Genomic DNA, 12997 nt, shown 5'->3' with positions numbered 1-12997 from the left:
TGGTTGATCCAAAAATAAAACTCATTTACGCGGTAAATTTGCACATGAAATAATTGGTCACTTGAATGGATAAAAAATAATTTGACCCACCCCCAGGATATTTTCTAGCTCCGCCACTGACCTCTGGTCCGGTTGTCAGGGGAGAATAACACTAATGTGGATGGTGGAGAATGGTCTGCACATATCCAAACTAGTTCAACAAACGTTTCGACAAGAATGCAACCTTACCTTGTGTTTGGTGTTTGAAAAGGCTTCAATGTGATGATTTCAACCAAAAAAACCTTCAAGAATCACACAATGTGTGGTGGTTTGGATTTTGGGTGGTGTAATAGTAGTTTTCGGGCAAAAATTATAACCGTTAAATGAGGGGGAGTTCTGATCGTTGCATATATAAGAAGAGTTCGAATTATATAATCCGAACTGTGTGTGTGTTTTTTTTGTGTGAGTACGGATTATATAATTTGAACGAAGGCAAAATCAAATTTGTGGAAGGCGTGTAAGAAGGAAGACGGGTGAGAAAATAATTCCTCAAAACTACTCCCTCCGTTTCAAAATGAGTGTCGCTTTAGCCAAAAAAATTTGTTTCAAAATGAATGTCACTTTCAGTTTCCAATGCAATAATAACTTTTTCTTTTCAATTGTACCCTCCAATTAATACCCAGCACACTACTTCCAAAGTATTAATTTTAAAACTAACCAATAGTTAATAAGGATAATTTGGTAAAATAATCATTCTCTTTCTTTTAATCATTGCATTTCTTAATATGTGTGTAAACACCTAAAACGACACTCATTTTGAAACGGAGGGAGTAAATACTTATGTTTGCGCAAGTAGATTTCACTTAGATGTCATTGACTTTTAATGTCATTGATGCCTTTAATGTATTTTAGATGAGAGATAATAGTTTATGAATGATTAAAATGAATTATTTAAATGTGAAAGAATGATTAGTTATGAGAGATATAAGAACAAACATGTCAAATGACAATGTAACCTAATTGAAACCCAAAGCAAGCCACCTGGTTCCCTTTCTCTTCCATTTTGCCTGCATTTCTTTTTGTTTTTCCTACTTTAATTATTACCTGTCTTACATTTGAGGTGGTATATGAGTGTACAAGTTGAGTCTTATAACCTCAAGGTGCTTAATTTGAATTCCCCTAAGACAGTTGTAAAATGCTTATTACTAACACTTTAGTTAATAAAGATTTATCCCTTCCCCAATTTTTCAAAAATATTCTAGCCATACAATTTATTTTGGTGCTTTTACATGTAAAAAACTAAACTTCGCCCTAGAGAATAGAGATCATTGAGGCCAGAATAAATAACAGAGGTAGGATATCCCTTTTTTATATAATCATATTTTAATACAGTAATTTTCTTTTTACACATAAAACCAATCAAATCATTTCATAATGTCACCTAATTATTAAGGTGTTAAGTAAAGTAATCATGGTCATTATGTAAAGAGTAGTACTATATATCAAGAAAGATTTTATCAAGAAATTGTCCCGAAATTAATGTTAGCCAATAAAATCTCAGCCTGGTCGGAAATCATGGGGTGGTGGGTGTTATGTATTTTTTTTTTTTTATGAAACTTTAATAAATAAGATTGAAATCTAAGGGTGATTATTCTGTCATGTCATTCTTGAATCCATCAAGAAAATCCATTCTTGATATCTAGCATTTTCCTTATGTAAAACATTCACGCTTGATGCTAGTTAGGCAAGACAAGATGTGAGCAGATAACAAGTGTCTTGAGTATTATGTGATCATACTTAGGTTAGAGTCTGTGACTTGAGATGCTAATTTGATTTCATATTGTGATAAATGTTACACACTAGGATCTTGACATAATTGTTAAAAATTGAGTTCTGGACTAGTGGTGCAAACTAAATAAATTAAGGGGTTCAAAGTATAAAATATATAAGAGTATATTTGCATTTTTGTAAGTTGAGAGTTTGGTTGAACCCCCCAAACCTTAGACCATTTGCAATGGTTGTTTAACCATTGTTTAAAGCCACAATAAACAAAAAAATGCCTTGCAATGGTTGTTTAGGTTCTGTTGAAAAGGAAAAAATGTTGAGGAAAATAAACCGTTTATTGCCTGCCACAATGGGACACGCGTCCCGCTTTCTTTCGTCAACCCAGGCGCGTGTAAGACACGCGCCGACAGTGGCGCGTCAGAGCAGGGAGGAAAGAAAGAGAAAATGTGCAACGGATAGATAGTGACACGTGGCCTGTTTTTATTGGCTGTCCGGATTCTTATCATTTCAATACTTTCAACTCAATTATTTCGTCCAAAATTAATTCAAAAAAAAAAAAAACCAAAATTCATGATTTTTTTTTCTCTATAAATAGAGACTTGGTTCATTTGATTTGGACACAGAAAAAAAAAACCAAGTTTTTCACTATATTAGTCTTATTATTATCTTTCAATTAGCAAAATTAGTGAAGTTGTTAACTTTTTTTGTTGTGAAATGGAGAACAATAATAACAATTTCAACAACCAGAATTCTTCTAGTTACCCACATGGCTACCAAAATCCCAACAATTTTCAAAATCAAAATCATCAATTTTTCAACCATCCTCCTCAAAACATGCCTAACTATGGTTTTCCATCAAGTTTCAACCCGACATCCTCTGCTCAAAACTATACTCAATATTTGAACCCGTCATCCTCTGCTCAAAACTATACTCCATATGGATCTATGATGGGATATTCATCTCAAACACCCCCGGGATATTCATCTCAAAGACCCTCGTTTGGTTATATGCCAATGGGGACTGAAAATGTTCAGAGTGTTGGTGCACCTGAATTTCCAGGATTTTCAACACAAATAACTCCTGGTGGCATGGCAGCTGCTAATCAAGTCACTCCTGATCCAGAAGATTCAACTCCTAAGAGCAAGAAAAGCCAGCAACCAGGATGGACCACGCAACAAAATTTGGTGTTAATCAGTGCGTGGATTAAATATGGAACATACAGTATTGTTGGCAAAAATCAGAGAGGTTCAACATTTTGGAATCTTGTTGCTGATTCTTGTAATGAGTATTGCTCATTTGATGAACCGCGCGATCATATTGCATGCCGAAACCGTTTTAATTATATGAGCAGCAAAATAAATAAATGGATTGGTGCTTATGAAAGCGCTAAGCGTTTGCAAGGAAGCGGTTGGTCGGAAAATGATGTTTTGAGAAAAGCGCAGGAATTATATGCATGTGGAGGGACTAATAAATTTATTTTGATGGAAGAATGGCAAGCTCTCCGTGATCAACCACGTTATCTGAGTCAAGTAGGAGGAAATATTGGCTCAGGAAGTAGTGGATCTAAGAGATCTCACGACGGTGATGCATGTGGCTCAAACTCTGTAGGATCTACTGCTCGTCCAATGGGTAGGGAGGCAGCTAAAAAAAAGGCTAAAAATAAAAGCAAGGACGCTGGCGTGGAGGAGGTGGCAAAAGAGTGGGTTGAATTCAAACAAATCAGGGAGACTGAGATTGAACAAATGAAAGAGTTAACCTTGGTGAAGAAGGAGAAAAACCAACTAAAGAGAATGGAAATGTATCTAAAGTTAAGAGACGAAGAGCATCTCGATGACGAAAAGAAAAATTTGTTGGAAAGGTTGAAGCGCCAGCTGTTTTGAATTTGTTGGAAAAATTTGTTTGTATTCGGTCAAAATTGTCATTGTTGTCTAGTCCCGAGTGTGCGCTTTAATAATTATTAGTGTTGTCTAGTCTAGTCCCCAATGTATGCTTTAATAATTATCAGTGTTGTGTAGTCCTCAATGTTTGCTTTAATAATTATCAGTGTTGTCTAGTCCACACTGTTTGCTTTAAAAATTGTCAGTGTTGTCTAGTCCCTACTGTAATAATTATCCGTGACTTTATTTCCCATACTATCTCAATGTTTGCTTTAATAATTATCCACACTGTTTGCTTTAATATATCCACCACACAAATCTCACATACTATTTCAGCTACTATTCGTGAGAATGTCCTCCACACAATATGCTTATATATAGAGACTCATATCTACTTCCAATATCACAAATCTCATTCATATCTACTTCCTATATCACAAATCTCAATCTACTTCCAATATCACAAATCTCATTCATATCTACTTCCTATATCACAAATCTCAATCTACTTCCAATATCACAAATCTCATTCATATCTACTTCCTATATCACAAATCTCATTCCACTTCCAATCTCACAAAAAACTATCAATGGATCATTTTGATGATATCGAAGCCTACACACAAAACCGTCATAATGAAGACACTTTTATGGTCAACCAATTTATTCAGCGTCGAGAAAATGCAGAGGAAAAGGAAAAGAATGCATCTCGTAGAAGAAAATTTATCAATAGAGATCATGCAGCGGCAAACGAAAGACTAATTGAGGACTACTTTGCCAATGAGCCTACATATGACGATGCAATGTTTCGTCGTCGGTACAGGATGCAAAAACATGTTTTTCTTCGAATCGTTGAGGACCTTTCAAGTAGTGATGACTACTTCATCCAACGATTTGATGCAGCCTATAAAGAAGGTATATCTCCCTTAGCAAAATGTACCACAGCAATGGGAATGTTAGCATATGGTGTGGCAGCAGATGCGATCGATGAATATATCAAAATTGGAGGTTCTACAGCATTGGAGTGCTTACGTAGATTCTGTCAAGGAATCATACGATTGTACGAGCAAGAGTACCTGAGAGTACCAACCGAAGATGATCTGCAAAGAATACTACATGTTAGTGAAATGCGGGGGTTCCCAGGGATGATCGGGAGTATTGACTGCATGCACTGGGAGTGGAAAAATTGTCCTAAAGCATGGGAAGGTCAATTTACTAGGGGGGATAAGGGAACCACCACAGTCATTCTTGAAGCAGTTGCATCTCATGATCTATGGATCTGACATGCCTTTTTTGGATGTCCGGGAACATTGAACGATATAAACGTTCTAGATCGGTCGCCAGTGTTTGATAATGTGGAACAGGGAAAGGCTCCAAGTGTGAGTTTCTTCGTGAATCAACGTCCCTATAATATGACATACTATCTAGCTGACGGTATCTACCCTTCTTATCCAACTTTCGTTAAATCCATTAGACTTCCTCAAAGTGAACCCGATAAGTTATTTGCAAAATATCAAGAGGGATATCGGAAGGACATCGAACGTGCATTTGGAGTTCTTCAAGCTCGATTTAAAATCATCCGTGAACCAGCTCGCTTGTGGGACATAAGAGATTTAGGTATCATCATGATGACATGCATCATATTACATAATATGATTGTTGAGGATGAACGGGATACATATTCTCAACGCTGGACCGATTTTGAGCAATATGAGGAAAGTGGATCTAGTACACCGCAACCACCACCATACTCGACCGAGGTGTTACCCGCTTTTGCAAATCATGTGCGTGCTAGATCCGAGTTGCGTGATTCAAATGTTCATCATCAATTGCAAGCAGATCTAGTAAAGCACATATGGGCAAAGTTTGGAATGTTTAGGAATTGAAGATAATTTGTATCGTACTAATTACGTTATTTGTGTGTTGTGTGCTTAGTTTATTGTTTAGCATTTTAAGTTATTTGTGTGTCGCGTGCTTAGTTTCTTGTATTGCATTTCAAATTAAGAAAATAAAAAAATATTTAAATAAATTTTGTTTAATTATAATCGTTAAGTGTATATTATTTTAATTTAATTATAATTGATATTTTTATTTTTATGTAATTAAAAATATAAAAATATAAAATTAAATAATAAAATTAAATAAGAATATGAATTAAAAAAGTGGTGGGGTAGAGTGTTGGTGGGGTAGATTGTTTAATGTTGTTTAACCATTGGAGAGGGTTATTTGTGAATGTTTGTTTAATGTTTAGATGGAAGAGAGAGAAAATGATGTGGAGTGTTGGGAAGTGAAAAAGTGGATGTTTAAACAAAAAATGATGTTTAACCATTGTAGATGGTTTATATTTCCACCCTCCTTAAATAGTGAGATAGTAAGTGACAACACACATTTGATTTGTAAATTCTACATGATGTGTGAAACGGTAAAAGCAAGTTGGTGCTTTCATAACCTTTATCTATTGATACGTTCATTCTATGAATGACACCAAGATTACCTCTCGTGCCACATCATTCCTTACATTGATGTGTCATGTTGATCGTTGGGCATCTCCCCATTTTAAGCTTTATACAAAATACAAATGAGTTATAACCTTTAGTAAAATACATTAATTTTTAAAGTATTTCATTTAAAGTATTTCATATAGTCTTAAGGTTTACATAAAACTTTATAGAAATGATCTATATAATATAAAATTTAATTTAATATATATATAAAAAAAACCACTTTCAATTTTTTTTATTTGTTTTTTCTATTTCCAAAAATGCCCTCAATTTTCAATACAAATAACACATGGAAAAAATAGATAAAAATAAATTTAAATATTAAAAAAATGTAACAAACTCGATATGAATATATGTCTAGTTTTTTTTTCCTTTATCATTTAAAAAGTGTAACAAATTAGATAAGTATATTTATACTTACTTTTTATTATCCCAATTATACCATTAAACAACTTTTTCTATAATAAAAATTGTTGTTGATGTCATTAAAAACAAGAATTTAGATTATATATTTTTGTTATATTGTTGGTATCATTGAAATAAATAATTATGGTTAGTTTGGTTTATTATAACTTGAAAGCAACAAACATTTATATTTTTAGTTTTAATCAATATCAAAATTTCATAAAAAAAAACACCGTTCATAATTTTCAAAAGTTAGCGCAATAAAAAGAGTAGAAAGATTGGCACGTGAGTGTCTGTGTTTTCCCTAGTTAATAAGATAATGAAAAGAAACATATATTTAATCTGTTAGAATATACTTGAGCATATTGTTTGAAAACCTGTTATATGAAAACCTTGAAGTGTCCTCGTAAGCTTAACTCAGTTGTTAGGTAGTTAGGGACAATGCATAATATATATAGGGGTCGGGTTTGAAATTTGAACACCCCACTTCTCAACATTTAAAATGTGTGAGCTCCAGCCACTAGACTACTTGACAAATTTTTTTTTGAAGTGTTACGTTCGATCTGATGTCAATTTCAATGAGTTAGTTTGGCTTGTTAAAAAAATATATTAATATAATTAATTCTTTTTGAGGCATAATAATTAATTAATTATTTTGACAAAGTAATTAATTAATTTTATACTATATAATTAATTAATTAATTTTAAACAATATAAATCCTTCAATATAATATATAAAATTGACCAATTTTTAATTAATTTTTTTTTTGACAAATTTTCGATAATTATAGACAAAATTAAAAAATCTCCTCGTGAGCTTAACTCAGTTGGTATTGACAATGTATAAAAGTATGCAAGGTCCGGAGTTCAAACCCCGACCACCACCAAAAAGACTAAATTAACAAATTCCATATACTTGACTATTTATTATTTTCATATACTTTACATATTCAACTCGAGATAGCAATAGTCTAAAGACTAAATTAATTATTTATTATAAAAAAATTAATTTTTTTTCACTACCAAAAAAAATTTAATTTTTTTATAATAAATAATTAATTTAGTCTTTAAATACACATAAAAATATTCCCTTTTTCCCCTCAATTTTTTTTTTTCCATTTTTATTACAAAATTATTTTGTTAACATTTTTATTGTAAAGAAAAAATAAAAATAAAAAAGAAAAATGAAAACTCTGTTATTGCCAGTTGCGAGAGGCATGGAGAAGCTCCGTGAGGGACGAGATTAGAGAGACGTCTTAGTTTTGACTGAGCTTCCTTAGTCGGCAGCCGTCGTGTGTGTCTGTAAGCTTCTTCTTCACATTCTTCTTTTTTATTATTCAATTCAATTATTATTTCAATTTCAATACGCGTTGATTTTTTCAACCATTTCCATTTTCATAGGAACCATTTTTTTTTATTATTATTAATTCTATGATTTATACTCTTCCTCTGTTTTGATTTTGATCATTCATCAACCCCTTTTTTTTATTTTTTGAAAAAAAAATTCATTTTAAAATTTGATGATTATTGTTTTAGTGTGATTGAAGAGTTTTCAATAGCCCATTTGATTAAATTTGATGAATTTTGAATTGGGTCAGTTTTAGATTTTCAGATAGATACATAAAGCGTTGATTTTTAAGAAAAAAATCATTTTTTTATTGGAAAAATGATGTATGAATTATGTTAGTGACTTGCATGAATTTGTATGAAGGTATTGTTGAAAGATAATAGGAATATTGCATAGTTGAAGAGTTGCTTGGTGGTGAAGATGGGTTGCATAAATTCGAAGACCTCAGCTGTGGATGACAGCAAGGAAGGTTTGACAAAGGATTTGGCATCATCTAGCAAAAGGAATTTTGCAAGGAATGTTTCGAGATCGGATACGAAGAAAAGGGTTGATGGAGTTTTGGAGAAAGATAAGTTATTGGATGGTATTGGCAGTATGAAAGTTTCATTGATTGAGAAGGAATCGGATAATGGGTCCGTGAGGTTGTATGATGATTATAATGAGAAGAAAACGAGGAAAATGGAGAAACCTGAATTGGCTGTTGTTGTTGATAATCCGAGTCTTGGAGGAAGGGTTCCAAAGGCTTTAGAAGGTGAGCAAGTTGCAGCAGGATGGCCAACTTGGCTTTCTTCTGTTGCTGGTGAAGCTATCAATGGGTGGTTGCCGCGGAGTGCAAGTACTTTTGAGAAGTATGATAAAGTGAGTAAATTACCAACTTGTTTGCTCTGTCTATGGTTGCATTTTTTGTGATTAACTAATTATTTATACTACTGCCTCGTGAATGTACTTGTTAAAAGTCTAAACATTGGATTGTCTAAGAAAATCATCCTTTCTTGTCCTGTCCTGTGTAGAGTGGAACAGATCGAAACGGAAATAAATTGGTAGCTTAATTTTAAATTTCATAAAATGATAAATTTTATAATGTGAATGTTTGAGTAGCAATCATACAACAGTTTCACATTTGAAGCATAGGCGGCGCGGGGCCTAATATTGCTTTTATGCACTCCCTTTCTTTCTGTTCTTGTCAGAGAGAGAGACGTAATAGTTAGGGTCTTCAATTTGTCACTGTCCCCGTTATAACTTCTTATTTTGATGAAGCAAAGATCTTATCCCATATATGCTTATCGAGTAATGTGAAATTCTACCATGCAGATTGGCCAAGGAACTTACAGCACTGTTTTTAAGGCACGTGATTTGATTAGCCAAAAGGTGGTTGCCTTGAAACGGGTACGTTTTGATAATCTTGATCATGAGAGTGTCAAGTTCATGGCAAGGGAAATCATTTTTCTGCGTAAGCTTGACCATCCAAATGTAATAAAGCTGGAGGGATTGATAACATCGAAGAATTCTCGAAGCTTGTACCTTGTTTTTGAATATATGGAACATGATCTTACAGGACTTGTATCAGCACCTGGTATCAAATTTTCTGAACCACAGGTAGTTATATCTTTTTATTCTCAGTCTCTTGTTTTACATTGAGTGAGTCGAATTTTTTTGTTGTTGTCAAAGATGTAGTAAAACCTTCAATTAGACTTCACCTAAATATTTAAGAAGCTTTGGTAGTAGTTTGTCATAACATGGCATCAGAGCTTCTTAGCTCTTAGACTAAATGGTTAGGAATTCAATCCTTACCACCCAGATTCTTCTGAAAAAAGAGTTTATTTCAGCACATGATGAAATTGGGCTTGTGCTTTGTCCATGCTTCAACTTCAAGTGTCTTAGAGATGTAATAAAACAATTAACGAAACCTTTTTCCTAATATCTTGAGGTTTTTTGATCTGTGTTCTTAATGATGGGGAGCATTGCCCTTATTTAAACTATTCTCAAGCAAATGTGCGTGCTCTCCTCTACACTTAGATGCATAAAATTCTAATTGATGTTCCTTACATGTCAGATTAAATGCTACATGAAGCAGCTTCTTAGTGGATTGGATCATTGCCATAGTCGTGGTATCCTCCACCGTGATATAAAGGGCTCAAATCTTCTCATTGACAATAAGGGCATTTTAAAGATTGCAGATTTTGGTTTGGCAAATTTTTTTGACCCCAATCGAAGTGTTCCGTTGACCAGCCGCGTAGTAACTTTATGGTATAGACCACCAGAACTTTTACTTGGATCATCAAATTATGGAGTTGCAGTTGATATGTGGAGCACTGGTTGTATCCTGGGTGAACTATACAGTGGCAGGCCTATATTACCTGGAAAAACAGAGGTACGATGCATCATCAAAATCTAGTTTTCTGTCGTTTACTCACTATAATGTATCTGTGGCCTAATACTTGACTTTATTAAGTGGTCTTCACTCTTCACTGCCCTATGCACAATTTCATATTCAAAATCAACATACACACGTTTAGACTGTATGTGAAAATTATTCAATTAAAATTGTGAATTAATAGAGATAGGTACCTGAAGTGCACTTTTTGTTCATTGTTTGTAGGTTGAGCAATTGCATAGGATTTTTAAACTTTGTGGATCACCATCTGTAGACTATTGGCGTAAACTGCGGCTGCCCCATTCTACAGTGTTCAGGCCTCCTCACCATTATAGGAATTGTGTTAAAGATACATTTAAAGAAGTTCCATCTGCTGCTGTGAGGCTTATAGAAACCCTACTTTCTTTAGATCCTACACTTCGAGGAACCGCAGCTACAGCTCTGAAGAACGAGGTAAATGATTGTATAATTTGACTTTTTCAATGAGATTTGATTACCACTGTCTCAGCCTAATGTGTGTGCTTATGATCATGTAGCACTTGTTGCTGCTTCCTGCATTCACATACCTTATTAAGTAGAAAATAATGATTATATTTCTCATGCAATACTTCTGTTTAATAGTCAATATATTTCCTTTCTATCCTCCTGGGAGGCACTTGATTCTCCATTTTAATATTTCCTTCTCTATTGACAGTTCTTTTCATCGGAACCCGTTGCTTGTGATCCATCAACTTTGCCAAAATATCCTCCCACCAAAGAGATTGACGCTAAAATGCGGGAAGAATCGACAAGAAAGTATGTTTTGTAGCTTGATATATTTTTTTTCTTTTTGTAAACAGAGGTTGAGGGAAAGACGATCTACGAATATTTAACGAGTATAGAACTTTTTTTGTTGTATCAGGGAAGGAGCTCTCGGGGGAAAGGAACAAAAAGTTGGGTCACGAGTTAGACAAGAGAAAGAACCTCAGTCATTTGTCTTACCCAAAGCCAATGCTGTATCTCACACATCAATGCAGGTAATCCAAGCAAGTTAGAATCAGCTTATATAATCTTCCCCTGTTATGCCCTTTCCTTTATCTATCATTCCGCCACATTTCATCTCATTACATCATCATTTTATTTTGCGTAGCAAGGGCAGCGCTTTCCAAACATGACAAGCCGGAATGAATCATTCAACCCTCACAGAGAGCCTGTATCTGGATTTATGGTTTTGCCACACAAACAGTCGGAAGATGTTAAAGAAACGGCTAATTATTTCTCTGGGCCTCTTTATCCGAGGTCTTCACATTCAGGTTTACTGGTTCCAGGTTCGGGCCGGCACAAAATTGGAAAAGAAGCCAGTGAGCGGCCGCTTCCTGTTTCAACTAAAGCCAACCTATCGAAACCATCTAGGACTTCGTTCTCTGGAAACCAAAAAGAAAATCCAGCTCCTTGGAGGCCCCAAGATACAATTCAAGCGCAAAAGTCTTTTGGGTTGAGTAATGGATCAGAGTCAAGAAAACGGCATGATAAAAAACGCCATTCAAAGATAGTCGATCTCAGCCAAACAGAAAATGGAAAGGTAGGTCTCCTCACTGAAACATAAATTCTGTTCTGTTTTTCTTCAATTGTTATTGTTTCCTTTTTAACCTCGTTTTCCTTTTTGCTTTACTAATTGTCAGTGAAAACCTTTGCTAGCCATCGACAACGTTTAATTGTATACATTTGTTATGTATCTTTGGTTTTTGCTGAATATAAACACTGGCCTCTTTTTCAGGATGGGAATGTATCTAGTGGAAACAATCTATATATGTCTGGTCCGTTACTGGTTTCATCAAACAATATGGATCAGATGCTCAAAGAGCGCGATAGGAAGTTGCAAGAATATTCAAGACGAGCCAGAATTAAATAGGTCTAAAGGTGAAAGTATGAGCACAACAGAAGTAGGACGATTAGTAGTCAATTACATACTTATTTTTAGTTATACAGCTCCATTTTTTTTTTTTATAATTTTTTTATGACAATTTGTTTATCTCTCAAAACTAGAGAGATTGGGGGAGTGTGTATTCATGCACACTCCTTTTTGTAAATAATAATAAATAGGCTTCTACAATCGGAATTTGCCGTTCCATCCATTCTTTGTGATACCCTTATGTGTAAGTAATCTAGTAGAAAATTTACATTACTATATCTCCAACCCATATAACTATGACAATATCCATCAAAGTTGACATATCTTAAAGAACCTCATTGGGAGGATTAGACAGATGAATATTCTCAGCATTCAAAGTCCTTTTTGTCCCTTCTGATTTGATCTCAGCATTATTTTTTGGAGGTTTCATCCTATTCTGTTATGATAGTGCCCAGGTAAGATACATCTTGTGTCGGCGCAACACTCAAGGAATGAAGCTTGTAAATACCTCTTTGAACACATGCTATGTTGTCTATAACTCAGATCCACATTATTTGGGGTATCAATTGGGTATTCGAATACTCGAGTTGAATCGAACCACATGAGTGACAAAGTTCTCCCTTTTGGAGTTTTGATGTTGCTGCATTTTCAGAGTTTAAACTCAACCTCTAGTTAAACTATAAGAGATTTGTGTCATCTCATTCGAGCACTCTTTAGTAAGGATTATGGGTGTTAGGAGGTGAATGTTTTGATTTTAACTCAACATAATACTAACAAATAACAATCAATGCTAACACTTGTCATTAAAAGGGTTCACTTTGATTTCCAGAACAATA

The 12997-nt window shown here is 34.3% G+C and overlaps 2 protein-coding genes across 2 annotated transcripts; both read left to right on the top strand.

The window, feature by feature from the left end:
• Positions 1 to 1984: 1984 nt before the first annotated feature.
• On the top strand, positions 1985 to 3921 carry LOC146950576 (uncharacterized). Its single transcript, XM_085746500.1, has one exon. The coding sequence runs from the start codon at positions 2479 to 2481 to the stop codon at positions 3643 to 3645; it is 1167 nt and encodes a 388-aa protein (XP_085602626.1). The 5' UTR covers positions 1985 to 2478; the 3' UTR covers positions 3646 to 3921.
• Positions 3922 to 7743: 3822 nt separating this feature from the next.
• LOC146950575 (putative serine/threonine-protein kinase At1g54610) lies at positions 7744 to 12384 on the top strand. The gene is made up of 9 exons (XM_085746499.1): positions 7744 to 7850; positions 8260 to 8754; positions 9208 to 9492; positions 9950 to 10267; positions 10496 to 10723; positions 10965 to 11065; positions 11172 to 11286; positions 11400 to 11831; positions 12027 to 12384. Exons 2-9 carry the CDS (start codon positions 8317 to 8319, stop codon positions 12159 to 12161), a joined length of 2052 nt encoding a protein of 683 aa, XP_085602625.1. The 5' UTR covers positions 7744 to 7850; positions 8260 to 8316; the 3' UTR covers positions 12162 to 12384.
• Positions 12385 to 12997: the final 613 nt, after the last annotated feature.

This window comes from Medicago sativa, chromosome 2 (genome assembly GCF_051527215.1).
Source record: "Medicago sativa cultivar Bolivia chromosome 2, Bolivia_mono, whole genome shotgun sequence".
Classification (NCBI taxonomy): Eukaryota; Viridiplantae; Streptophyta; class Magnoliopsida; order Fabales; family Fabaceae; genus Medicago; species Medicago sativa.
The sequence above is the reverse complement of the archived record's forward strand: the minus strand, read 5'-3'. Positions and strand labels throughout refer to the sequence as shown.